Here is a 25,110-nt window from a genome sequence, read left to right as displayed (position 1 = left end):
ATGTTCTAACTAAAGAAGTCCTAACTAACAAAGTGAGAACACCAAGTAATCTTTGACAACTGTGGCCCGACAGTTAAGTAGGTATGCCTATTCTTAAATGCTTATCTGAATTTTCTATCAACCAGTTATGTAAATTACACAATTCTAAGTTCTAGTTGAAAAGTAAATTGGCCACACTTTACTCATCTGAAAAATCCATGGAGTATTTAAAAACCAGGAAGGACAGTGAGAGAGAAGTCACTGTTCTTCTGCTAACCATGTCACAGTGTATGAGTGATGATGGCCGGTATTTCCTTTTGTTATCTGAGGAAAGAGAAGGAACACGTACCTCGAAGGCTTCTCTGAGGATTAAGTAAACTACTGATGGGAAAGGACTCTGCACTCTTTAAAGCTCCACGCAAACATGAGGAACAGTCACAGAAGCAACAGCTCCTGATCCGAAATATTGCACACAAACAGCCCAACAAGAGTCGAGGCCAAGCTACAGGATTTTCTGATTTCAAGCAACAGACTCAAATGCCACAAAAGGTAGAAACAGTATTTTAGTAAGTTAGTTTTCTGTTAGGTACTGGCAACTGTTATTTTAAATCTACTTTAGATAATATTTCATTCATTCTAAAAAGTATTTAGGAATATTAGTTAAACAAAATAAAAAGAAAACTTGATTATTTTATTTATGAGAAAAGAAACTGTTAAAAGTTACTGGAAGTCAAGCAGATCACAAGAGAGTAAGTGTCAGTGAATTCTAGAAAGCACTGTAAAAGGTCAGTAACTGGAGCACAGTTGTGCATGTGGCACTTTAAAGGGACAAAATCAACAGACGTGTATTCTCTGAACTGAGTGCTTTCTAGCTTACTCAGTCTAAGCAGATATGTATGCATACGTGTGTAGACATATTCAAATATTACTTATAAATAATTTGTTTTCCAGGAAGTATATACAAAACAAATTTGAATAAATGGAACTATCTGGGGAAATTTTTGATTTATTAAAAGATCCACTACAATTGTTTCATGGTGTGGATAGATATTAAATATTCCCCTTTAATAACAGGTTCTGACACACTGAAACCAATGTCAGCATTTTAGAAGCCAGAAGAAACAGCAATTGATAGTGTCCTTTTATATTACCAGGTCTTATGTTTAAAGCATCATGCATATGAAAATGCGAACCTTTACCTTCAACATCATCTGAAAAGGTAGACAAAAATAAATAAATAAAAAGCAGGCAATAAAGAAAGTTAATCATATCTATCTGTATAAACACAGGGGCAGGTCATGTAAGCAGCGTAGCTCTTGGAAAATGAGATTCCATCATATAAGTCAAACAGCTGAGGACCATCCAAGACACTTGGAAAATACTGTATTTTTTTGGACTATGAGACAGATTTATCAGTAAAGGGTTATAAAATATTCCCAAGACAAAGAACTCTAGAGTTTTTGGGTCATTGGAGAATTACCTCACAATTAAGCATCAAAGAGAAGGCACTATAACACAGTTCAAGAACACATTTCTTAACAGTATCTAGTTTTTAAAAATTTACTCACATAACTGAAAAAAAAGTCCCTAGAAAAATTACACAGATACTATTTACTCAAAAGTTGCATTTCCACCAGGCGGTGGTGGCACACGCCTTTAATCCCAGCACTCGGGAGGCAGAGGCAGGAGGATCTCTGTGAGTTTGGAGTCAATTTGGTCTACAAAGTGAGTTCCAGGACAGCTAGGACTACATAGGGAGACTCTTGCTCCAAACAACAACAAAATGTGTGCTGCATTTAATTTTCTCATCTGAAAAACAACCAGGAGACACAGATATCTTTTCCTTCCAAGAATAGTCTTGTGTATATATTTAAGTGGCTATGTGTTCAACTTCTTTTTCCATAGATAAATAAACTGTTTACTAAATATTTTTATCCCTTAGAAATGAATACACTTCTAACAAGGTATCACAGAGAAATAAAATCTTAAGAAAAAGTGTCTTTCATTCTATGGGAACATGACTATTCAACACATCATCCCAAACACTCATACTACCAGTACTCTGTGGGTTAACATGCACATGTTTTTCTGTTTATGTGCAAGGTCAATATTTATTTACAATTTCTGTTCTGTCATATATTGGTATGAATTAGAATTATAAAACACATGAGTTATGTCTGTTCTTTCCTCTATAATAATAGAAACCCACTAAGGTCTTACAGTAATCAGCAGCTGGCTATGTGGAATGTTCTTAGCAGCACTATGAAATGTTACTTACTAAATATCTTTTTACAATTTATACAACAAAGGTACAGACATTCAACCAAGCATTTCATGAAGTAACAAAGTAAATGACAAGTTATCTTACTTTTAAGTATCCAAGTATATTGAAATAAAAAGGAAAAGGAGGGCATACCAAAGAAATGAGTGGATTTCAAACAGATCTGAATTTTTTTGGTATCAAATAGACAACACACACACACAAAAAAAAAAAAAATTAAAACAACAACAACAACAACAACAAAAACCTCCCTACATTTAATAAATGGTTGCTCTTTATAAGTTAACAAAGTCTTAGGAAAAGAAAGGTTTAGGTGTAGGAGAGACATCCCTTAACTTGGCTTCTAACCCCCAACAGGCACAAGGGTATAACATATACAGAGATCAACCAACAACCAAAGGAGATTATTGAACTCAGTGTGGCTAATATGTATACCGCCTAATTATAGCCCAAAGAGAGAAAAAGCTTAGGAAAAAAGGACCTGCAGGGTGGTGGCCCAGCCTGTAACATCAGTACTTGGGAGGTAGAGGCAGGAGAATCTTGAGGTCAGCCTGGTCTACATAGTGAATTTCTAGGACAGCCAGAGCTTCACAGTGAGACCCTGTCTAGAACAACAACAACAACACAAGAAAGAAAGAAAGAAAGAAAGAAAGAAAGAAAGAAAGAAGGAAGGAAGGAAGGAAGGAAGGAAGGAAGGAAGGAAGGAAGGAAGGAAGGAAGGAAGCAAGCGAGCGAGCAGATCTGGGAGAGGTGAGGGAAGTGAAGGAGAAGCTGATAAAACACAGTTTATTTGCAATGTCACAATATCTAATTCCTTGTATGGTCACTGAAAAGAAACCATTTAAAAGAAGGAAGGATGTAGGTGAGAGGCGATGGTGCCTGTAAGCCTAATGCTCTGGAAGCTGAGGGAGGAGACTGAGCTTGGCTTAGTCCAGGCTGCATAGCGAGTCCCTGACTTAAGGACAGAAATGTCACTCCACCTTGTCAAAACGGCTCAGATCACACACTGAGCCTTCACCCTAGTGACACTATTCAGGACCAAGGGTAGATCTTTACTGTGTTGACTCCAAGAGTAACTTAAAAAGAAACACCTATGAACAATGAACAAGTCTATAAAATATATATACTCAACTTTAAAGCAAAATTGGCATAACCTAGTTAATTTATATATAGAAAAAGTAAAATAACTGGAAACTTACCTACTTCTTCCTCTTCATCATTAGATATTATATTATAGAGTGTGTCCAAAGCATAAGCTATTATTTCAGAATCCGAACTGGAAAAAAGAAATTATTATACTTACAAACTGCTGGCTGGATTTAAACTGTTGTGGCCATTTTTAGGCAGTTCTTTCATAAGCTCAATAAAATATTCATTTCTTATCTACAAACCTAATCTAAGAAAGTATTAGGAAAAGGAAAATGTAAAGCCAGGCACAGTGGCTCACAGCTGTAATCTCAGTGCTCAGGAAGCAGAGGAAGGAGGATGGCTGCAAGCTACAGACCAGGCTGGGCTATACCGTGAGACCTTTCTTAAGAAATCAACAAAAACAAGTAATAGTAATAAAATAAGAGACTACACAAAGATTTATTTATAATTGTAAAACTGCCGGGCAGTAGTGGCACACACCTTAAACCTCAGCACTTGGGAAGCAGAGGCAGTTTGGGCCAGCTTGGTCTAGAGTGAATCAATCCCAGGACAGCCAGCTACACAGAAGTTCAAATCACTGGCTGCTCTTCCAGAGGACTCCGGTCAGTTCCCAGCACCCAGATGCTAGCACTCAACTGTCCATAATTCCAGTCCCAGGGGATCTGATGTCCTCTTCTTACCTCCACGGGCACCAGGCATGCCCATGGTGCACAGACATACGTACAGGCAAATACTCATATCCATTAAAAAAAAAACTTTCAAAAAACTAGACAGAGTAGTTCCATTTAGCAAAACATATGAATGTGTATTTATATGTATGTGTGCATGTTTATTAAAACATCATATATTTATAAGGTAAACCAAACTTTTAAACCAGCAAGCAGAAGAGCCAGTTAATTTTATACACATGTACATTCGTATATATGTAAAATAGCATTATCTGTAGGCAGTCTAACTTCTCTATACTTCATCTTCTCAAGTACAATTTATATCATAAAGAAACACAAGATTTTGTACTTGCTGATAAATTTCAAATCTGTCCGCTTTTTCCCTCTTACGGAAGGAAACAAGAAGGTCACAGAGGTCTTGAAGAGTCAGCACACATGAAGAGGGACAATGAAAACAAGGATGAGAGCCCGGAAGGTTCTCAGAGGACGGGGGTACTGAACAATGGGCTTTTACACAAATCAGTCACAGCTCTGCTTCTGAGACATTTTGTAACACACCTTACAAGAGATGACTGAGAAACCCGAACTATAAGAGACCTTTTTTTACCATGATCAAGGACACCCCCAAGAAGCTCACAACTCAGGGCGAGGTCTTCAACTCAGTGGTAGGCCATCTGTGCAGCATGTGTGAGGCCCTGACTAATCCCCAAGAAAGCTGGTGCTGGGGAGATGCTCAGTGGCTAGGAGCATTTCCTATGTAAGGACGAGGACTTGAATTGGAATCCCCAGCACCACGTACAACAGCTATAGAGCTGTATGTGCCTGTGACCCCGGTGTGGAGAGTAGAGACAAGTGGATCCTGGGGCTAATCATTTCAACAACTACAATGACAAGAATAAGTAAAACGCCTGGAATAGAATTTCCTTAAAAGGTCTAACATTTGTACTTGGAAAAATACAAAATAGCTAGGTGGCGATGGTACACTCAGGAGGCAGAGGCAGGCAGATCTCTGAGTTCGAGGCCAGCCTGGTCTACAGAGCAAGTTCCAGGACAGCCAGGGCTACACAGAGAAACCCTGTCTCAAAATAACCAGTAAGTAAATAAGAAATTTGATTTTGGATTTCACACTATACTGAACTGGTGAAACACAATGAACACACGAGTTACAAAGAGATCAGAGGCAAAAACCACAGTTTCAAGGTAGTAGTAGTTTTAGCTACGCCTACAGCTCTCTGGCGCAGCTCTCAGGGTGGGGCCTAATGAGCCACTCCTTACATGGAGACAACTTATGTACCCCCTTCTGATGACTACAATATGTGTGATTCTGAGAGTAAACAGTAGGAGTGCACTGCTTTCCTTTGCTCCCTTGGACCACAGGCTCCAGAGTGATTCCAGAACGCCATCTGTCACAGTGTGCTCAAGCAGGCCTAAGAAAGCATGGAGGGCCCTGAGGCCTCTTACCGGCTGCCTGTGACGGACCCTCCACAGCAAAGCTTTAGCTAACTGCACTCTTGGCTGATGTGTCTACGACAGCCTAAGAGGCCTTGGGCCTGCTTATTAAGCCACCCCTCAATCCCCAGGCACAGAAACTCTGAAGTAATAAATTGCTTCTTTGGTTACTAAATTTTAAAGTACCTTTTCATATTCTGTAACACAGCAAAAAGCCAGGAAATTGATTTAAGGGATGGATATACTGAGTGTTGAAAACATGCTTATTGTTTTTCTTTGGCTTAGAAGGATGAATTCAGCAGGGAATTCTAGTTTTTGACTCAATGGAAGGGTAACATAAACTCAGAAGAAAAGATAGCTGAAGCGGGCAGACAAGTCAGGAGCAGGGGGACCAGAGATGAACTGAGCCCCTGGGGTCTTCACCTGTCTCCTCCTGGCAGCAAACCGGATGTCAGGCTTTAATCTGGGTGCCGGGGAACCTGAACTCTGGCTCTTACACTTGTATAGCAAACACTTGTCTCCCCAGGCCCAACTCTGAATTTCAGGTCCTATGTGGGATCTCAGTGGAGTAGAAGTGTGACAACTGCCGGGCGGTGGTGGCGCACGCCTTAAATCCCAGCACTGGGGAGGCAGAGGCAGGCGGACCTCTGTGAGTTCAAGACCAGCCTGGTCTACAGAGCGAGATCCAGGACAGGCACCAAAACTACACAGAGAAACCCTGTCTCGAAAAATTTAAAAAAAAAAAAAAAGAGAGAGAGAGACAGAGAGAGAGAGAGAGAGAGAGAGAGAGAGAGAAAAGAAATGTGACAAGCAACTAAAGCCTACAGACATATTTTATCAGAGGCAAGATATAAAAACTATCTACTCACAGGTAATTAAAACAGAAAATACAGATAAAATGTCCTAAAAAGAAACAGGCTGACCTATCGCTCTCTAAAGACACCCCAGATTTAACCCCAGACTCTTACTTGTGCCTTTACTGTCCTAAGGGGAAAAAGTCTACTTAACCTACATACTGTAACATATATTTTTTGCAAATGAGTATCAGTACATCCATTTACCCAATACAAATCAAAATCTTAAAGCCATTATAGCTAAGTTACATCATCACCTTCCCCCCAAGACAGGATCACATGCAGCTTAGACTGGCCCAGAACTTGCTAGGAAGCGGAAGATGACCTTAAATCCTGACCCTCCTGCCTGCTCCTCTCAAGTGCTTTGATTACATACGTGCACCACCATCTCTGCTTGTTCTTATATGTCGTTTATGTCTCAACTAATGCTTAGCACAGTGGCTGTACCCAGTATCCAATAAATGTTTACTGAAATGACAACTAAGAGTGCAAAACGTAGTAGAGGTAATGTTACTATCTTCTGGAATGATGATGGTAACTCTAGAACAAATTAAAAGTTCAAAATAAATAAATTAGAAGGAAAATCAATACATGGAACTTACCGATCCGTTTGTAAAACATGGATAAGATGTTCCATAGCTTGGATTCCCACTTCCAAGCGGTATTTCTACACAAAAAAACAGCAAAGTGTTACTAATAATTATTACTAATGCCCAACCGGAAACAAACAAACAAATAGTAATTTGGAGCTGGAGAGATGACGCAGTGGTTAAGGTACTGGGTACTCTTCCAGAGGACCTGGGTTTGAATCCCAGCACCACACAGCAAGCAGCTCACACCTTTCTGTAACTGCACTTCCTCTTCCGGCCTCTGCCAGCATTACGCATGCAAGTGGTGCAGACACACCTGCAGACAGAATGTCCACACAGGAAATAAAACAATTTAAAGAAGCAATAACTTAGAGTTACAAACCTTAGATAAAGACTTAAGAGCACGCACAGCATTTCTTCGGTCATCCAGTAAAGTAGACGAAGCTACTCGGTCACAGAGCTTCTGAATCTATCAGTGAAAAAGAAAACAATATTACAAGAAAAAAAAGAAACCATCAAGTTTTGTACTCCCAAATTTATACCAGTTAATTCTGGAGAAAATCAGCAAATGGGACATTGAGGAAGTGGTCTTTCACAAGTCTATTTATTTAGGCAGTATTATTGAATTACAGACATCCCCCCAACCGCAGAGACTTGAAACGTGGGAAGGGGCAAGTGAGAAGGTAAATAAGTAAGTCAAAGCAGTTGAGGAATAAGAGAAGTCACTGGTAGGATCAGGGCTCTGTAACTGTGCTTATCAGGATTATTTCAACTGAGAGGGGTCAAATCCAGCAGGCTATGGTACAGGTTATTAACATGTCATTGTGCTACCTCCACAGTGCAACTATGTACTGGACTAAGAAACTCAAAATGTGGATAAAAAGTTTAAATGGTTTTAAAATGATTTGTATTTGATGTGTCTGAGTATTTGCCTACACGTGTATCTGTGCACCACCCACCCACCTGGTACCTATGGAGACCTGCAGGGTTCAAACTTCCTGGAACTGGAGTTACGCACAGCTGTGGGCCGCCTTATGAGTACTGGGAATCAAACTTTGTCTCTGGAAGAGTTAAGTGTCCTTAACTCCCAAGCCATCTCTCCAGCCCCCAATTTTAAAGTTCTAAGTGTCTCACAATCTTTAAAGACAGAATATTTCTATTTTAAAATAATTTGTGGGAATTAAAACTCCAACTGAACTTAAAAATAAACACCAGAGCACTAGACACAACAGAAACACTTTGGACAAACGTCTATCAAATGGAGAAGAGGCAAATACATTGTGGCGTATTATCTGGCGGATCCAGCTGTAGCTACTCAAAAGAATTAACTGCATCATACAATAAAAACAAGCCACAGAAGCACAGGTAAATGAGCCCACAGAAGCAAAAGTGTGTCTGTACAACAATATTTATTTTGTGTATGTGCATGTGTGTAGGTGCACATGTCTAGGTGTGTAAGAGTAAGTGTGTGTGTGTGTGTGTGTGTGTGTAAGTCAGAGGATACAATCTGTGGAAAAGCACTCTCTGTATAGACTGCTGGCCTCAACCTCCGAGACAGCTCTTCTTGTCTCTGCCTCCCAAGTACTGCAATTAAAGGCATGTGCCACCATGCCCAGTCTTCTACCAACTTTTAATAAAGAACTAAGAGCGGAAAAAGAATAGTTTTAACACTAGCTCTTTATCACATTTTCACCTAGTCTATAGTCTAGAGCTTGCCATTTTTATTCTCTTAGCCGTGCCTCGTCTGAATTTTCTATCAACCAGTTACGTAAATTACACAATTCTAAGTTCTAGTTAGAAAAGTAAATTGGCCACACTTTACTCATCTGAAAAATCCATGGAGTATTTAAAAACCAGGGAGGACAGTGAGAGAGAAGTCACTGTTCTTCTGCTAACCATGTCACAGTGTATGAGTGATGATGGCCGGTATTTCCTTTTGTTATCTGAGGAAAGAGAAGGAACACGTACCTCGAAGGCTTCTCTGAGGATTAAGTAAGCTACTGATGGGAAAGGACTCTGCAATCTTTAAAGCAGAGGCAGAGGCAGGAGGATCTCTGTGTGTTCAAGGCCAGACTGGTCTACAAAGTGAGTTCCAGGACAGCCAGGGATGCTACACAGAGAAACCCTATCTCAAAAAACCAAAAACAACAAACAAGACATGGTTAAGAGAATAAAAATGGTAAGTCCTAGACTAGGTGAAAATACCTGAAAACATGTGATAAAGAACTAGTGTTAAAACTATTCTTTTTCACTTAGTACTTTATTAGAAGTTGATAGGAGGCTGGGTGTGGTGGCACATGCCTTTAATTCCAATACTTGGGAGGCAGACACAGGAAGAGCTATCTCTGTGAGTCTGAGGCCAGCAATCTACACAGAGCTCTTCTAGGCTGCCAGGGCTACTTAGTGAGATCCTGTCTCAAAAAACAAAACAGATAAATAAAACTTGGTATTCACTCCTTAATGACGTTATTTTGACAATTCGATAAAGGAGGCTTTGGTATATCACTCAAATGCTCACACTTTCTATATCTGAACGGCACTTAAATATAGTGTTACATTTAGAAATCACACCTACCTTAACCTGTAATTACCATCATAATAATTTTATTGAGTCTTCAAAATGAAAACAACACAATTTTCTTGTTGTTAAATAGCTGGCTCCCTTTTTTTCTCTACTATAAATTTTTACTATTAGAAAAACAATGTATCTCTTGAAAATATGAAGTTTGTGATTCTGTTTAAAGACTATAAACAAGGGCTGGAGAGATGGCTCAGAGGTTAAGAGCACTGACTGTTCTTCCAGAGGTCCTGAGTTCAATTCCCAGCAACCACATGGTGGCTCACAACCACCTGTAATAAGATTTGGCGCCCTCTTCTGTATACTTAATAAATAAATAAATCTTAAAAAAAAAAAAAGACTATAAACAAAACAGTATTCTTGAGTAGTACCACAGTCCCTCCCCCGGGTGCTGGGCATCTTTCATCAGTTTTGTGCCGTTTTTTAAATCTTGCTTTGTTTTTGCAGAGGTAGCTGATTGTGGATATGTTGAGGATACGTTAACAATTACTTATGGGAATTTTTTTTCTGTCATTTCTCAGTCCAAGACATCCAGTATTAAGATTCCAGATGAGGAAAATTTCTCTCTTTTGAAGTACTTAGTTCTAGTGCCTCAGTACCACTTCTGGTTGGATTGTAGCAAACGCAAACTTCCGTAACAGCCCTCTGTGGCAGTACACTCGGTAACTCCAGCACTTAGGAGTCGGAAGCAGCAGGATCAGTAGTCTGAGGTCATTTTCAGGCTACAAAGTGAGTTCCAGGCTAGCCTAAGCTACGAGACTGTGTAGGGGTTCTCCAGCCAGCATGGCTGATGCCAGAGGAGCAACAGCTTCAGGAACACAGGAGGGTGTGTTCACAACGCTAGCATTTGGTGTTGGCTGTCTGTCTGTCTCTGCTGGAGACCTCAGCAAGCTAACATTTGAACACATAACCTTTGCAACTCCTACTTTGCTGTTGGAGACCTTATCACCTCCTGCTCCTACTCAGGATGATTGTGGCTTCTCAGTGATCTTCCCAGAAAGAAGTGTCACGCTGCCACTCTGTAGATACAACCAAATCAAAAAAAACACATTACCCATATCCAAATCCTACAAAGATTTGGTCATTTTCATTTAAATATGGGTTTAATTTTTTCATTTTTGTAGCATTAAGTAAAAGCTTAATTTCTGTTAGGGCTTGTAACTCAAAGACTGTCACTTCAAGTGTCTCTCACTGCTGTGTACTTGTGCTCAGCTGCTCATTTTTAGGTAGGATTGAGTCTCTGTGCCGGGCTGTCCACACAGAACACTTTCTGAGACTCCCCTGAAACATGGTATCAAGTGTGACCAGACTATGACCAACAAATTATAACTTCAAGGTCATGTTCTTAAAATGAAACTTTGTGTTCTTCATTCCTCTTTCAACTTGTCTCAACCTGGAATTTAACTTGATGGTAATAAAGACTCTTCCTTCCCCAGTTCAAATTCGTATGTACTGGAGGTGATGGCAAGTACCACTCAGGGCTCCGAGGAGCAAAGTCCGCTGTTACCCACTAGCTTGTACTTACTGGAAAAGAGAAATTTTTGTCCTTTAAGCCTGTCTACTAGCTTTGCTCACAGCAGCTGAACCAATGCCCTTAAACAATAACTCATTCTATGAGTAACACAAACCTAAGCTCTGGTAAAGCACATGCTCAGCATGCAGAATCAATCCTCAGTGCAAGTGTACACACACACACACACACACACACACACACACACACACACACACCCCCCTGTGTAAGAGGTTTGGGGCAAACCATCATTTTCAGTGATTAGTGAACAACAACAATAGTGAAATCTCCAATACCTATTATTACATATTTGAAACTGTCTCACTTTTGAAAAGCTATCCCTTTGTATATACGTATTTACTGGGGAGAAGAAAAGGGAAAAGAGATTATTCCTGGTGAGGGAATGACATAAGACACAACTGTGGACTGTATATTGGATTACTGTAAGATTGATTTTTGTTTCACTAGCCAGGGAAAAACATGAAGAAACCTCTACTGGACCCTGCTCTTACTCTGCACATCTGTTCTAACACTGACGGCTGGCTCTGTGTTCTTTGCTTCACTATCCCTGTATATCAGTTCCATTCTACACGTCACCATGGACACAGAATCTGTGTGCATCCGCAGCTACTCCTCTGAAGAAAACATAAGGTTAACTCCCTGTGAGCCACTGGTCAGATTTTCGTCACAATAATCAATATTCGACCTTGTTTTTGCCAGGTGTGGTGCCAGCCAGTACTCGGTAGGCAGAGGCAGGTGATCTCTGTGAGTTCAAGGCCAGCCTGGGCTACAGCGTGAGATCTTGTTTAAAAGAAAAATGGAAACAAAAAATTCTCAAGCCAAAAATACCCCCTTTGTTTTATGTTTATTTCTCTTTAAGGATGCTTCATTTAATACATATCTTTATTCACAGATATTGAACTCAAGGCCAACAGTCATGCTGAATGGAATCATTTAATCTAGGTTTTCTTTAAGACACTTTCTAACCTTCCTGTGCCTAGGAAAATGACTCAACACAACACTCAGGGGCCATTCATTACAGAGAAATTGTCAACAGCAAACACAAACACGCAGAAAATGTACTACTACACAGAGCATTGAAAGGATTCTGTTCACACTGAAAAGTAGAAACAAGGGTTGGGTGGTCTTATTGACCTCAGCTGGATTGGAAACAGGGAGTCTGTTTTCACTGCTCTGCACTGTCCTCAAATGAGCAGGAAAGCACTGCAATTATTGATTCGGGGCTGCAAATATGTTTTAGTGAGTTTGCAAATAAGGGAACCGATAGGGAGGCAACGTGCCCAGAGTCCAGTTCTAAGTCCACTTCCTTACCTATGAAGAAGGCGGCTCTAAACAAGATGCACTTGAAGATTACCTAGTATTAGCTGGGCAGTGATGGCACACGCTCTTAATCCCAGCACTCAGGAGGGAGGCGGAGGCAGGTGGATCTCTGTGAGTTTGAGGCCAGCCTGGTCTACAGAGGGAGATCTAGGACAGCCAGGACTTACACAGAGAAACCCTGTCTCAAAAAACAAATAAAAAAACAAAACAAAACAAAACAGACATGAGAAATATTCTACTTCAACCTAAGGAATAGCAGCATATTTAGTATTTGAAAGTTATCTGACTTGTGTTATGTGAAATAATTTTAAGTTAGCTCTTTTTTTTTTTGAGACAGGGTTTCTTTGTGTAACAGCCCTGGCTGTCCTGGAACTCACTCTGTAGCCCAGGCTGGCCTTGAACTCACAGAGATCCGCCTGCCTCGGCCTCCCGAGTGCTGGGACTAAAGGCGTGCACCACCACTGCTCGGCTTAAGTTAGCTTTTAAAAATTAAAAAAAAAAAAATCATATAAAAGTCCATATTTCTATCTTTTATTGAAAAACACTAGCTTGATGGCAGTTAACATTTTTTATATTTTATGCAATGTAAGAAACAGTCAATTTTTAACATTACATTTTATTTAGTTGTATGTGTATGTATGTCTGTATGCATGTGCCATGGTGTGCATATGGAAATCAGGGGACAACTTATAGGATTTAATTCTCAGACCATCAGGCTTATCGGCAAACATCTTTACCTGACAAGTATCTCACTGGCCCAGATACACTACATTTTAAGACTCACTATTCTTTTTTCTTTTTCAACAAATCTATTTGTTTCTATTCTGCATGCTTGAGTGTTTTGCCTGTATGTATCATCTATGTGCTTGGTGCCCCAGAGGCCAGACTCCTCTGGTGGATTCCTGGAAATCGGAGAGTTACAGAGTTGTGAGCTGCCATGTGGGTGCTGGGAACAGATTCCAGGTCCACTATAAGAGAAGCAAGTACTTTCAGCCACTGAGTTCTCTCGTCAGCCCCATATTTTACTCATTGTTACTGCATGTGCAAGTGTGTTGGTCGGAGGACAACTTGCAATGGTCAGCCCTCTCCTTCCACCATGCGGAGACCCACTATTATTAAGTCCATCACTGGGATAACAATACTAATTACTGTTTTAAGCTACATCCTGACTTCAGAGACGTATAAGTGCCAACCTGTATTTTAGTATTGGTAAAATATGGTGTGCAGGATAGTTTTATGCCAACTAAACAAACTAAAGTCATCTAAGGAAAAAGGGAACCTTAACTAAGAAAATGCTTCCATAAGATCTGGCTGTAGGCAAGCCCACAGGGCATTTTCTTATTAGTGATTGATGAGGGAGGGCCCAGGCCACTGAGTTGGTGCCATCTCTGGGCTGGTGGCCCTGGGTCCTATAAGAAAGCAGGCTGAACAAACCATGGGAAGTAAGTCGGTAAGCAGCACCCCTCCATGGCCTCTGCATCAGCTCCTGCCTCCAGTTCCTACCCTGCTTGAGTTCCTGTCCTAGTGACTAGATGCAGAAGTGTAAGGCAAGTAACCCCCACCCCCCCAGCTTGCTTTGGTCATGGTGTTTCATGGCAGCAGTAGAAACTCTAAGACACATGGCAAGTGCAGCATTTACCACATGCTAGACAGGTCCTAAAGACACATGGCCAGTGCAGCATTTACCACATGCTAGACAGGTCCTAACGTGCTTTCTCCTTTAAAATGTATTTAATCTTCATAAAGTCCCAATGAGACTGTCACCATTCCACATCCACCTTTTAGGGACAAGGCATGGGTACCGCAGCCTGGAAACACAGAGCATGGAGTGTGGTACAGGAGGAAAGCAAAGCTTGCGGACTACCTAAAACTGGCTCCCGGGCCACATTCAGGACACTTCCGGCTACTGCTGAGTGCCAGTGCCATCATTTAGCCTGGATACATTGCTGGGGCTTCATCACAGGCCTCTGGGCTCTCCTCTGCCTTGCCTGCCTCACCGATGCTCTCCCCTGGAATGAAGGTTTGTGGCCCTCACACTAAACAACAAAATACTATACAAGGGCAATGCCACCAAAACGAGTTTTAAAGAGAAAAACATTTTGAGTAAAATTTAACCCAGATGAAAAGATTTATACTTAATTAGTAACAGATTAATTCTTTGGAAAGAGAACTGTAAATGCAGAGGATAGCCGAAAAGAACTTAATGCTTACTGGCATGGTTTGTATATGCACACACACACAACCAAGGTGTGGTAGCACACATCTGTAATTCCAGACACTTAGGATGCTGCAGCAGGAGGATTGAGTTAAGACCAGCTGGGCCACAGAGTGACACCCCCACCTCTAAAATAAAAGTCTCATCATAACGAATTTGAATCACCATGAAATTCACATGGGTGATTATCAGAATACCTTTTTTTTCATAATTGCCACTTGAGATTCACAATTCCATTTAGCAAGTAAAACATGAAATAAATAATCCCACTAATAACAGGCAAATAAGATCTAGTCAGAACTGTAACTGAATGACCTGCTTATTAAAACTAAAAAAGGGGAAAGCTGATAATATCATTTATTAATACACAAAGGACACCCCCCCCCAAATAAAAAAGCAATAGGAATAGCTGTTGAGTAGGAAAGAAAAATGAAGGCCATGAGAATGAAAGACTGGCCTGGAAAGACAGACAGCCCAGTGAGGAGCAGTGCTTGCCCACCAACTGACACAAGCTGCCCCCCCCCCCCCAATAATAAAGTAAAAACAAACAAACAGAGAATGAAAAGCTCTCAAAAGGCAAGGGGGCAGGGCCAGGGCCACATAAAGGTCTGATGAAGGTTAACTTAGTTTGCAAGATAGTGACATCCCGGACTGAGAAATGGCTCCTCCGTTTAGAGCACTTGCTGCTCCTGAAGAGGTCCTAGCATCCACATGGTGATTCACAACTATCTGTAACTCCAGTTTCAGGGGATCTGTCACCCTCTTTTGGCCTTCTGGGGCACCAGGCGTACATTTGGAGCACAAACATACATCCTGGCAAAACATTCTCATACATATAAAAATAAAATAACTAAATATTTAAAATATTTTTTTTAAAAAAACCCTCTACATTCAATAATTTTACAAGGACTTGCTCAACACCTTCTACCAGCTTCCTTTAATGTTCTAACCTTGCACATTAAACTTTCTCTGAGTTTAAAACACAGCTGTACCTTCCTGAAAAAGAACTCCCAAGGAAGACTCTACTAGGTAGGACTAAAATAAATTATGTAAACCCACAGTTAACTCACTCATGATGTACTAGTAGTATAAAAATGTTACTGTTAATTGACCACAAGCAAGACAGGGATTTGTTTCCAATGTATATCTGTAACTCTGAAGACAAGAAAAGTGAAAAGCAAGGGTCAATGTTATCCTCTGATGACCTCAACTACGACACAGCCCATTTCTGTTACAATCACGTCTGAATCTGCCAAGATACTACACTGCTTTATTTACTGTCCACACTTTCCCCACGAATGAACTATTGCTAAAGGAAAACTTTTCAACAAGACTAACAAGAAATTTGTCTACCAAACAGCCTGTCATAAATACCAGCATCTTAAAATCTAACACTACAGGGGCTGGAGAGATTGATCAGTGGTTAAAAGCACTAGGTGCTCTTCTATAAGATCCAGGTTCGATTCCAGCACCAACATGGAAGTTCATAACTGTCTGTAACTCCAGTTCCAGGGCATCTGACGCCCTCTCTGGCCTCCACGGGCACCAGGCATACACACAGTGCAGGCAAAACACCCACACTCATTAAAAATACATAATTTAAAACAACAACAACAAAAACTTCTAACACTATAGGCCTGGCAAGATGGTTCATGGACAAAGGTTCTTGCTGCCAAGTCTGATGACCTGAATGTCACCCCTGGAACCCACATGGGGTAAATGCAGAACCACTGTCCTCTGACTGCCATGGTGTGTGTGTGTGTGTGTGTGTGTGTGTGTGTGTGTGTGTGTCTCCAGACACTCGGGTAATACACATATACACATAAACAATAAATGTTTAAAAAAACTAACACTATAAAAGTTTTCAAATTAAAGGTGATTAGCATTATTTTATACAAGGAATGTTTACAGTACTTCTCTGGTATGAAAACAAGCATAACTTTCCTATGATATTTGGAACAGCTAAATAAAAGTCAGCATAACATTTTTATATAGAGAATTTCCAGGCTGGGCATGGTAGTTTATAATCCCAGCACTGGGGCTGAAGCATAGAATTTTGAGTTGAAGGCCAGCTTAGGTCACAAAGTGAGACCCGGGCTCAAAAACAAGCGAACAAACACAAGCCTCTAAAATGAACTGCTATATCTCCTAGGAGACAGATACTCCAGTTCGGGATGACTGTAATTACTCCCCGAATCATATGGCTTCAGAACTTATTCTTCTAGGTACAGAGCTGCAGATCATGGAGGACTCTTGAAAAACAGAAACTAGAGAAGCATATTATATATACTTAGACCCCCCGTACAATAGACCTGCTGGGACAATCTTCCTATGTACATTTTCCAGAATACTAGATGCACCAAGTTCCCTGAGGCACAAGCACATACTTGTGCACACACAAGGTCTAGACAGAAAACTGTGAAATAGGCACCCTTCATACCACCATAGAGGGTTTTCCTGGTCCGTTTGTGACCACCAGACAACACACTTCTTAGGTAACAAACTCTGTTTTCTAGGACATCACAAAGACTGTAAATAACATTCTTTGGAACACACCTTGGTAATGTTAGGGCATGTAAATTTTAAGTGATTCTTTTTTTTTTTTTGAAAGGAGCCTAAATAATTTAGGTAATTAACTTCAAAATGGGAAGGGATGTTTAATACAAGCAAGTCAAAAAGACACTGTGCTTGGGACATAAAAGTCATCAGGCAAATCACTCCCCTGTCTTCTCTGACATTCCTATTGCAAGTCAAGCCAAGTGAGAAAACATTCCAATTAAGACACCGACCTAGTTACTAATGTAGACTGTGTAGCGGCACCTCAAAGAGGAGTTTCAGAGAATACACTTACAACAACACTACGATGTGCTCAATCACACACTCAGAAAACGTGCTTCCTCAAACCCAAACTGAAAACTAAGACCTTTTTCTTTATTGTTAATGTGTGTGGGGGTGGGTGTGTGTGGGGGTGTGTGATGTGTGGGTGTGCATGCAGAGAGGTCAGAGGACAACTGTCAAGCTGGTTCTCTTTTCCCCCTTTTTGTGGGCTCTGGGGATTGAAGGCTGTCTGTCAGGCTTGCATGGCAAGTGGTTTACCTGCTGAGCCACTGACCAGTCCCAAACTGTAAATTCAAGGTCACGCTCCTCACTTAAGAATTTAACTGGAAGAACGTACACCTGGGTCTAGCTTGTTAGCCTTCCTGCCTTCCGAGGCGTTCATCATCAACCCCCAGAGACACCTGCAACACAACAGCATTCTGAGCTTTCTTCTGTTAGCCGCTTTCATGCCTCAGGACTAACTTGAAAACCGAACGCATCCCAATGATTTATGAAGTATATTCACATTTCTTGTGGACTTTTCAAGAATCCCGAAGAACACAAGAGCCTTCACAAGCACATGTGGGCCTTTACTATGTTTAGTGGCACTGGGCAGAGCCAAGGTGAAAGACGTTTCAATCATCAGACATCAGTGTCTTTCTCTACCTCAGGGGAGGAAAAAGAAGAAACCATATTAAAAGGTACTGGACTTTAAAATACAAAGTGTAATGTGGGTCGAATTCGAGATTAAAAATGTCCCCTATTTCACAAACTTGCTGATGATCTTGTGATACAAATACAGATCTTTACTACTTGGCTGGTTCTGAAGAACATCTCAATACAAGCCCAGAGTCCCTCTCAGCTGAGATTAGGCTAGGCACAGCACAGTCAGCCACACAGCTCTTCTAGTTAGAAGGTGCTAAGCATGGGTTGGGGTGTGGCTTACTCCGCCAGGTTCAATATCTAGCACGCATACCACCACCACCACCACCACCACCACCACCACCACCACCACCACCACCACCACCTCCACCACTACCTCCACCTCCACCACCACCGCACCCCAGAATGAAGGAAGAAAAAATGCAATGGCAGGAAAACAGCTAACAAGGAGAACATCTGAAAAATCTCTAAGTAAAAAGTCTGACACAACAGAGTTCAATTGTCCCACAACTCTGGTTTCTAAAGGGATAAAAATGGCATTTATTTCTTTAAACCAAATATTTGCTCTGTTATATCTGTGGTTTATTTGAAATATAACTAATTTAAAAAAAATGTTTATGGAGGAGGGATCGGGGATTTAGCTCAGTGAAATGTCTGGAAAAAAATTCTTATGGTGCATATATTACTAAGGGAAAAAACCCTGAAATACAACTGACCCTTGAACAAAAAAGATACTTTAAAGGATGATTTTATACGTGATAGGAAAGCAGAGGGCCTGGGGTGTATATAAATGGTAGGAAGAACAAGACATGTTCACCTAGTTATAAAGCAATGGTTATTCTGTGAGGAAAGACATTATTTGCAGTTTCTTGGGCAAATAAGTTAGGGGTGCATACTAGAAAAAATTAATGACAGGTCTGAAGAACAAGTAGAATTCAGATAAAAGAGGCTTTCCACTGGGAAAAGCTACGAAAAAGAAAGCTGGAGAACGATTCCAAAGAAGATACAACTTAATTTTGCAGAGATGGAAGAACCTACATCACAGTAGATGATGAACTAGAAGTTAAAAGGTTCAAAGCCCTTGCAAGTCAAACATCTAGGCCAAATCAAATATCACCAATTAAAGCATCTAATACTACACCGTGCACTCCACTGATGCTCTATAAATTCTTCTAAATTAGTCACCCATGGGTCCTCGCTGTACTTCCTCATAGAATCAGAACTAGTTCGGAACACAGTGTAACTCAGTGAACTCACTCTCCTTCAAAGACAAACTACTTTTCCCATTCTGAGTGCAGATGAAGTTGAGCAGTAACAAGCAAGGGCTGTCACTTCCTCTCCAGTTTACATATCCATCATGGTGACACCGGGGCGGGCATCATTCTGAAATGATGTAACAACTAGGCTGTTGATCTATGCACAGTGCATCCAAGTGTTCCAGGCCCAGCTCCACTATGGTGAGGGTAAAGGAGGAGGGTTGACTAGAGGATCCAGAAGGAGCCTTCCGGCTTTAAATTCCTATACTCTCAGTCACCTTTTCCAAGCGGTCACCGTGACCAGGCCAAAGGGTATTCCCACTCTAACCTACGTGGAGTCAAGACTACCTTTTACTGAGCATCTACTAAGGACCATACTTTCTGTTTCCCAAAGACTCATTACATCCCTCAGAGCCAGCACTTTTACTTTTACTTCATTTTACTTAGAAAGTGTCAACTTTCTCTCATCTGCCCAAGTCAATTAAGGGTGGAAGCCTGGCTTCAAATCGGGGTCTAACTTCAAAGCAAGCTCTTCATTTGTGTGTCTGAGACAAGTGAAGCCAAATATTGGGAGAGGGTGGAACCTGCCAGATTTCAGCTCAGTTCTAACCTGGTGCTGAGTCTGGCTCAGTGGCAGAATGCTTGCCTTATTATGTGCTCAGGCCCTGGATTCAATCCTCAGAACTCCTCCATCTCCCCCAAGAAGTACTAACAGAGACTCCTGTGGTTAACATTATGTAAATTTCCAAAATCGCCAGGTAAGAACTGAAATAGAGGGATCAGCAACAAAGTCCAGGCTTAGAGAAGCCTTAATTTTCACCGTAGTGGAATTCTAGCTCTAAGACCCTGGGCAAATTACTTTGTAAAGACCCTATCCTTTCAGGGTACTTTATGATCCTTCTGGATCTTCTAAAACAAAGGTATGACAGCTATCTAAAGTTTATCTTTAAAATGTCACCCGCAGTCATTTTCTGTGTAGCTCAATTGATTCTCAAGTCAGTTTATTATTTTTTTTAGTGCATTCACAGTAATTTCCAATTGACTCTATGCAAACTTCACAGTAAGTGTATCCTAAACACAAAAATCAAACACTGGTTTTCCGTGTCTTGATAATTTTTAAAAAAAAAAAAAAACCATCACAAAATTGTGTCACCAGGAGAGCAGAAAAGTCCCTAGAGCGGTTAGAGCACAGATCACTACTGCGTTCCATAGTATTGCCACACGACACATTTGAGCGAACCTGAAAAGTGGGGTCTGAACCACCAACCCTAGGCAAACGCCCGTACTTACAGCTGATGGGGCTGGAGCAGGTGGCTGTGTGCCCCCAAGAATATCGTTTTATTCTTAGCCACACGCCCTCGCCAACAGCTGGGTTCTAACCTCCTTCCACCCAGCCCTCCAGAGCCGGGCTTCAGCCGGCACCGCGGCCGGCCGACAGGTTCAAGGGAAGGAGGGAGGGGCCTCGGTCCGCCGGCGAGCCGGGTCCCCCCGAAGCCCTCCTGTCACCGCGGCCCCGGGGCTACCCCGCCGCGTGGGGAGCTCGCGCGCCCGAGCAGGGGGAAGGAAGGCGAAGGGAGAGAGGCGTGGACGCCCCGTTCTCGCCCCAGCCCGGCCCCGGCGCTGCGCTCACCGTCTCGGCTTCTGTGTGCTGGGGTCCGGCACTCTGGCCCCCCATCACCCCGCGGAGGAAATTCATCTCGTCGCTCAGCCGCCGGCGTCACCAGCCCCCTTAACCGGAGAAATACGCGACCGCCCCCGCCCGCCCCCCGAAGGGCCTAGCCCCCGAGCCGGCGCTCCGCACGCCCCGGCCTCCGCCACCGCCGCCTCCTACTCAGCAGCCGCTCGGGCGCCCTGAGCCCGGAAACAACCACCGCCGCCAGCCGCGGTGCGCATGCGCGGGGACGTGGCGTTACGTGGCGGCTCGAAGGGCGAAGGCAAAAGGGGAGAGGAGGGAGCCCCGGCCCGCAGGCCACGCCCACCGGCGGGCCGCCCGCCCCCCCCCTCCGCGGCCACGCCCCCTCCGCCGCCCTGCGCCGCTTGCTGCTGCTGGCCGCGGTCACCCACGTGGTCGCAGCCCAGCCCAGTCGGCTCGGGAGGATCTGATTAGACTGCGCGCCTCGGCTGCTAGGTGGCTTGTCGCCCAGCGGGACGGACTGCAAGCTGTCAAATCTAAGCGCTTGCTTTGTGGAGTCGAAAGTGAAATTTCCCTTTGGCCAACGTGACAGGTAAGAAGGGGAGTGGTGGTGGTGGTGGTGGGGAGGTCCGGGCCCCTGGGAGGATTCGTTTGGTGCTTTTGGTGAAGCGGTGCGAGCGATGTGGCCTTTTGATCCCCGTAAATTGCATTTCTTCTCAGGGCTTTGTTTGGTGGTAACGGGGGTGCTAGAGACCCCTCATTCCACCACCACTGGAGGGCGCGTTTCTAAATTCTTGCTCCTCAACCCTACTAAAAGGAATTCCTAGATCTAAATACCAGGTACTCCGCTCATTTTCAAGTGTGAGAAGGAACCTCCATCGAGCCCTGCGTTTACCTCACTCTAGTAAGAAATTAGAAATAAATTATTCCAGAGTGTCAGTTTGGTAGCCAGTACCATAATGTTGTTTATTTGTTTCCATTAACTCCTGCATTAATTCCTGCATTTTCAGTGGTTTTAGCACGCAAAATGTCATTTTTCCAAATCGGTATACTTGTTCTTTCCAAATGAGGCTTCCAGGTCCACAGGCTTGCGGAATAGCCTTGTAAATTTCTTGACACTGAAAGGCGGTCCTGTTAGCCAACTGACTCATGCATCTCTCGGTTTCAATTCCCCGTAGGTCTCAGACGTGACGTTTAAGATTGAGCTCGTCTTTCCCAGCCTCCCTCTTTAAAAAAAAAAAAAAAAAAATCAGCATGCTTCCACTGCATGCCTTCATATGCTCATTAGTACCTCTACCCAAATAATCCCCTAAGCCAGGGGGAGGAAACCGTGAAGACTGGCTTTCCACCTTCCCATGTCCAATGTGAGTGTATAATTTGTATGTATAGACTATTTCTCAAATCCTTCCTCTCCTCGTGCTCAATGCTCTGCGTGTTGATGTTTCTGGTATTCTCATTTCACACTGAGATGACAGCGGTGCCTTCCCAACTAGTTTGTCTGCATTCAGCTTCCCTCCAACCACCTGCTTGGGTGAGCCCAAGGAGAAATAATGTCAGTTGTCTTATTAAAATTCTCCAGTGCATCCCCTGGCTATATAACGAAACCCAAACTCCTTAGTTTGCAAACATACCTGTTAGGATTACAGCTCCTTTCTCCCACACATACTCAACATGTTTCTTTTCCCTTTCCCTCTTTGTGAGGCAGAGTCCTTCCAGTTCCTTAAGCCTCAGCTCCAGCATCTCAGGATGCATATCTATGTGCAGGACCTAATGACAGGACCATTTGCGTTATCAGTTACTTACTATTCTTTACCGATCATGAAGAGTGACTTCGATGGATAAGTGAATAAATCGTTGAATGAATTTGTGACTAGTATGCCGAGGGAGAAGGTCTCTTCTGCCTGTGAATTACAGAACACGCACCAGAAAGGCCATGGTGAGGGTTCATTTTAGTCCAAGGTCTTAAGCCTGGACACAGAGTGTGGTGGGGTGCTACTGCCAGAAATACTGTGTGCTGAGTATTGTCCTCTGCTTGACATTTTGCTTTAGACATTTTCCATGGAGGCATTTTGTTGCAGCCTAAAAAAAGTAACCGTTAAATTCTCAGCAGTTGCCGAGTAAAGCCTGCAAAGAACCTCACCTAAAACAGTCTCACCTTTTCCTGAGCCTGACCTGGCCTCTTCCCCAAGCCTCACTTTGTCCTACCTTAAGGAGTGAGCTCTGATAGGATTGGAACGGGCTTAGAGGTATCTTTCTGTTATTTGGTAATGGAACATGGGACCTCGACGTTTTTGGGTTTTTTTGTTTGTTTGTTTGTTTTTTGTTTTTTGTTTTTGTTTTTGTTTTTTTTGAGACAGGGTTTCTCTGTGTAGCTTTGAGCCTTTCCTGGGACTCACTTGGTAGCCCAGGCTGGCCTCAAACTCACAGAGATCCGCCTGCCTCTGCCTCCCGAGTGCTGGGATTAAAGGCGTGCGCCACCACCGCCTGGCTGACCTCGACGTTTTAACAAAATTGTTCTAAGGGACAAGCCTTGTTAAAATATCTTGTTTTAAACTGTGGTGGACGTAGTCATCATGACTTATAACGCTCCCTTCATTGGCCTGTTTTGTTTCCCAACAGTGGGCAGGAAGGACAGACAGTTGGGTGCAAAAGCGAGGCAGGGAAACCTCCCCATGTTCTCCGGCCTCACAATCTCACGTCTGTTCTGCTCGCTACTTGGGGTCTAAAGAGGAGGCAGAGAAGGTGTGGGTAAGCTCGGATCTAAGCAGGGAGCAGCCGCGAAGCGGCCTCCTCATTTAAGAAAAGGGTTACGTATTAATCCGTCGGCACTGATACTTTTAGAAAAGAGTTGGGGACAATGTCTTATTCCTGCTCGTACTCATCATATGGCAGAATTCGCCAACAGGGTAGTTGCTTAAGAACCACTTATTAAATTATAAAGCAAGAGAAAACACGAGGAAGCTGTGGCCGTCTGGCTTACACTCACGCGCTTCTGACTCTGGGATCCAGGATGAGAATGGCGTGTTTCAGCAAAATTTCTGCAGTCTAAAACTTTGAGTGGATGAGACTAATCTTCCATTTCCTAAACAAACCTGACCAAGAGCATCTACTAAAATTCATTATTTTGAAATCCATTTTTTGTTAAAAACCAATTTCTTCAGTGGTTGAGTTTGTTTATCCTTTTTTTTTTTTTAACTTTTGCAGGGGATGGGGTGGAGTCTCAGCAAAAACAGTGAAACATCATTGCACATGATTGTTTTATAGCTTGGAGGGGTAGATGGGAGAGGGTTGTCTATGTCTTAGAATAGCGATTCTCAACCTTCCTAATGCTGCGGCCGTTTAATACAGTTCTTCATGGTGTGGTAACCCCCAACCGTAACATTTATTTTGTTGCTACTTCATAACTGTAATTTTGCTACTTTTATAAATTGTAATGTAAATGTCTGGTATGCAGGATATCTGATATGTGACCCCTGTGAAAGGGTCATTTGACCCCCTTCCCCAAAGAGGTCATGACCTACAGGTTGAGAACCACTGCCTTGGAAGATGAGTAGACATGATCATCTATGTTTGAAACCCATCACATTCAGGTTTTTAAAGCCCTTTGGGGCCCTGGAAAAGCCTAGTCCCCAAACATTGCTAATATGACTGTTCATTACTATCCAGTTAACTAAGCCACATACAACAAAATAAATTGGTAATGAAGCAACAGTCAGAGTTCACACTAATCAATGACAGTGTCAAGTACTTGTACCCTTTATTTGCTAGGCTCTGTTCAAAGGGATTTGCATAAAAGAATCCCTCGGGGCTGGAGAAGTAGCTTGGTGTTTGAAGCATGCTTAGAGCTGGAAGCCCGGCTCAGGAAGTGTATGTAGCTCAAGTTAGTGCAGTGCCTGCCGAGCATGCTTGAAGCCCTGGTTTTGATCCCCACTACCACATCACCTTGAGGAGGTGAAGGGGGATCTGGGGGGTTAGGGGATCAGAAGATCACGGTATGGAGCAAGTTAAGTAGTACCCCAACAGAACAAAATATCCCACAAACAAACAAATCTTCCCACACATACAGAAGGCTTGCTTAGCATTTGTGTGGTCCTGGATTCATTCTTCAGTACCACCATAATGATTTT

General features: G+C 42.5%; 2 protein-coding genes across 6 annotated transcripts in view; one reads left to right on the top strand and one right to left on the bottom strand.

Annotated features, from left to right (window-relative positions):
• Positions 1-21,119, bottom strand: part of Uso1 (USO1 vesicle transport factor) — a 69,682-nt gene extending 48,563 nt beyond the window's left edge. For 2 of the 4 annotated variants that reach the window (XM_028881913.2, XM_028881915.2), the window contains exons 1-5: positions 20,981-21,119; positions 7,353-7,439; positions 6,983-7,047; positions 3,460-3,536; positions 1,179-1,190 (exon numbers count right to left, since the gene is read on the bottom strand). In XM_028881913.2, coding sequence (XP_028737746.1) covers positions 1,179-1,190; positions 3,460-3,536; positions 6,983-7,047; positions 7,353-7,439; positions 20,981-21,046 — 307 coding nt within the window. In that variant the 5' untranslated portion in view covers positions 21,047-21,119. The remainder of the gene's footprint in view (positions 1-1,178; positions 1,191-3,459; positions 3,537-6,982; positions 7,048-7,352; positions 7,440-20,980) is intronic. The other 2 variants (XM_028881914.2, XM_028881916.2) reach the window with 1 other exon arrangement.
• Positions 21,120-21,409: 290 nt separating this feature from the next.
• The window catches only part of G3bp2 (G3BP stress granule assembly factor 2), a 75,564-nt gene continuing 71,863 nt past the window's right edge, over positions 21,410-25,110 (top strand). For both annotated transcript variants that reach the window (XM_028881912.2, XM_028881909.2), the window contains exon 1: positions 21,410-21,575. The gene's annotated coding sequence lies outside the window, so the exon portion shown is untranslated. The remainder of the gene's footprint in view (positions 21,576-25,110) is intronic.

This window comes from Peromyscus leucopus, chromosome 10 (genome assembly GCF_004664715.2).
Source record: "Peromyscus leucopus breed LL Stock chromosome 10, UCI_PerLeu_2.1, whole genome shotgun sequence".
NCBI classification, from domain to species: Eukaryota; Metazoa; Chordata; class Mammalia; order Rodentia; family Cricetidae; genus Peromyscus; species Peromyscus leucopus.
This window is presented reverse-complemented; position numbering and strand designations above follow the sequence as displayed.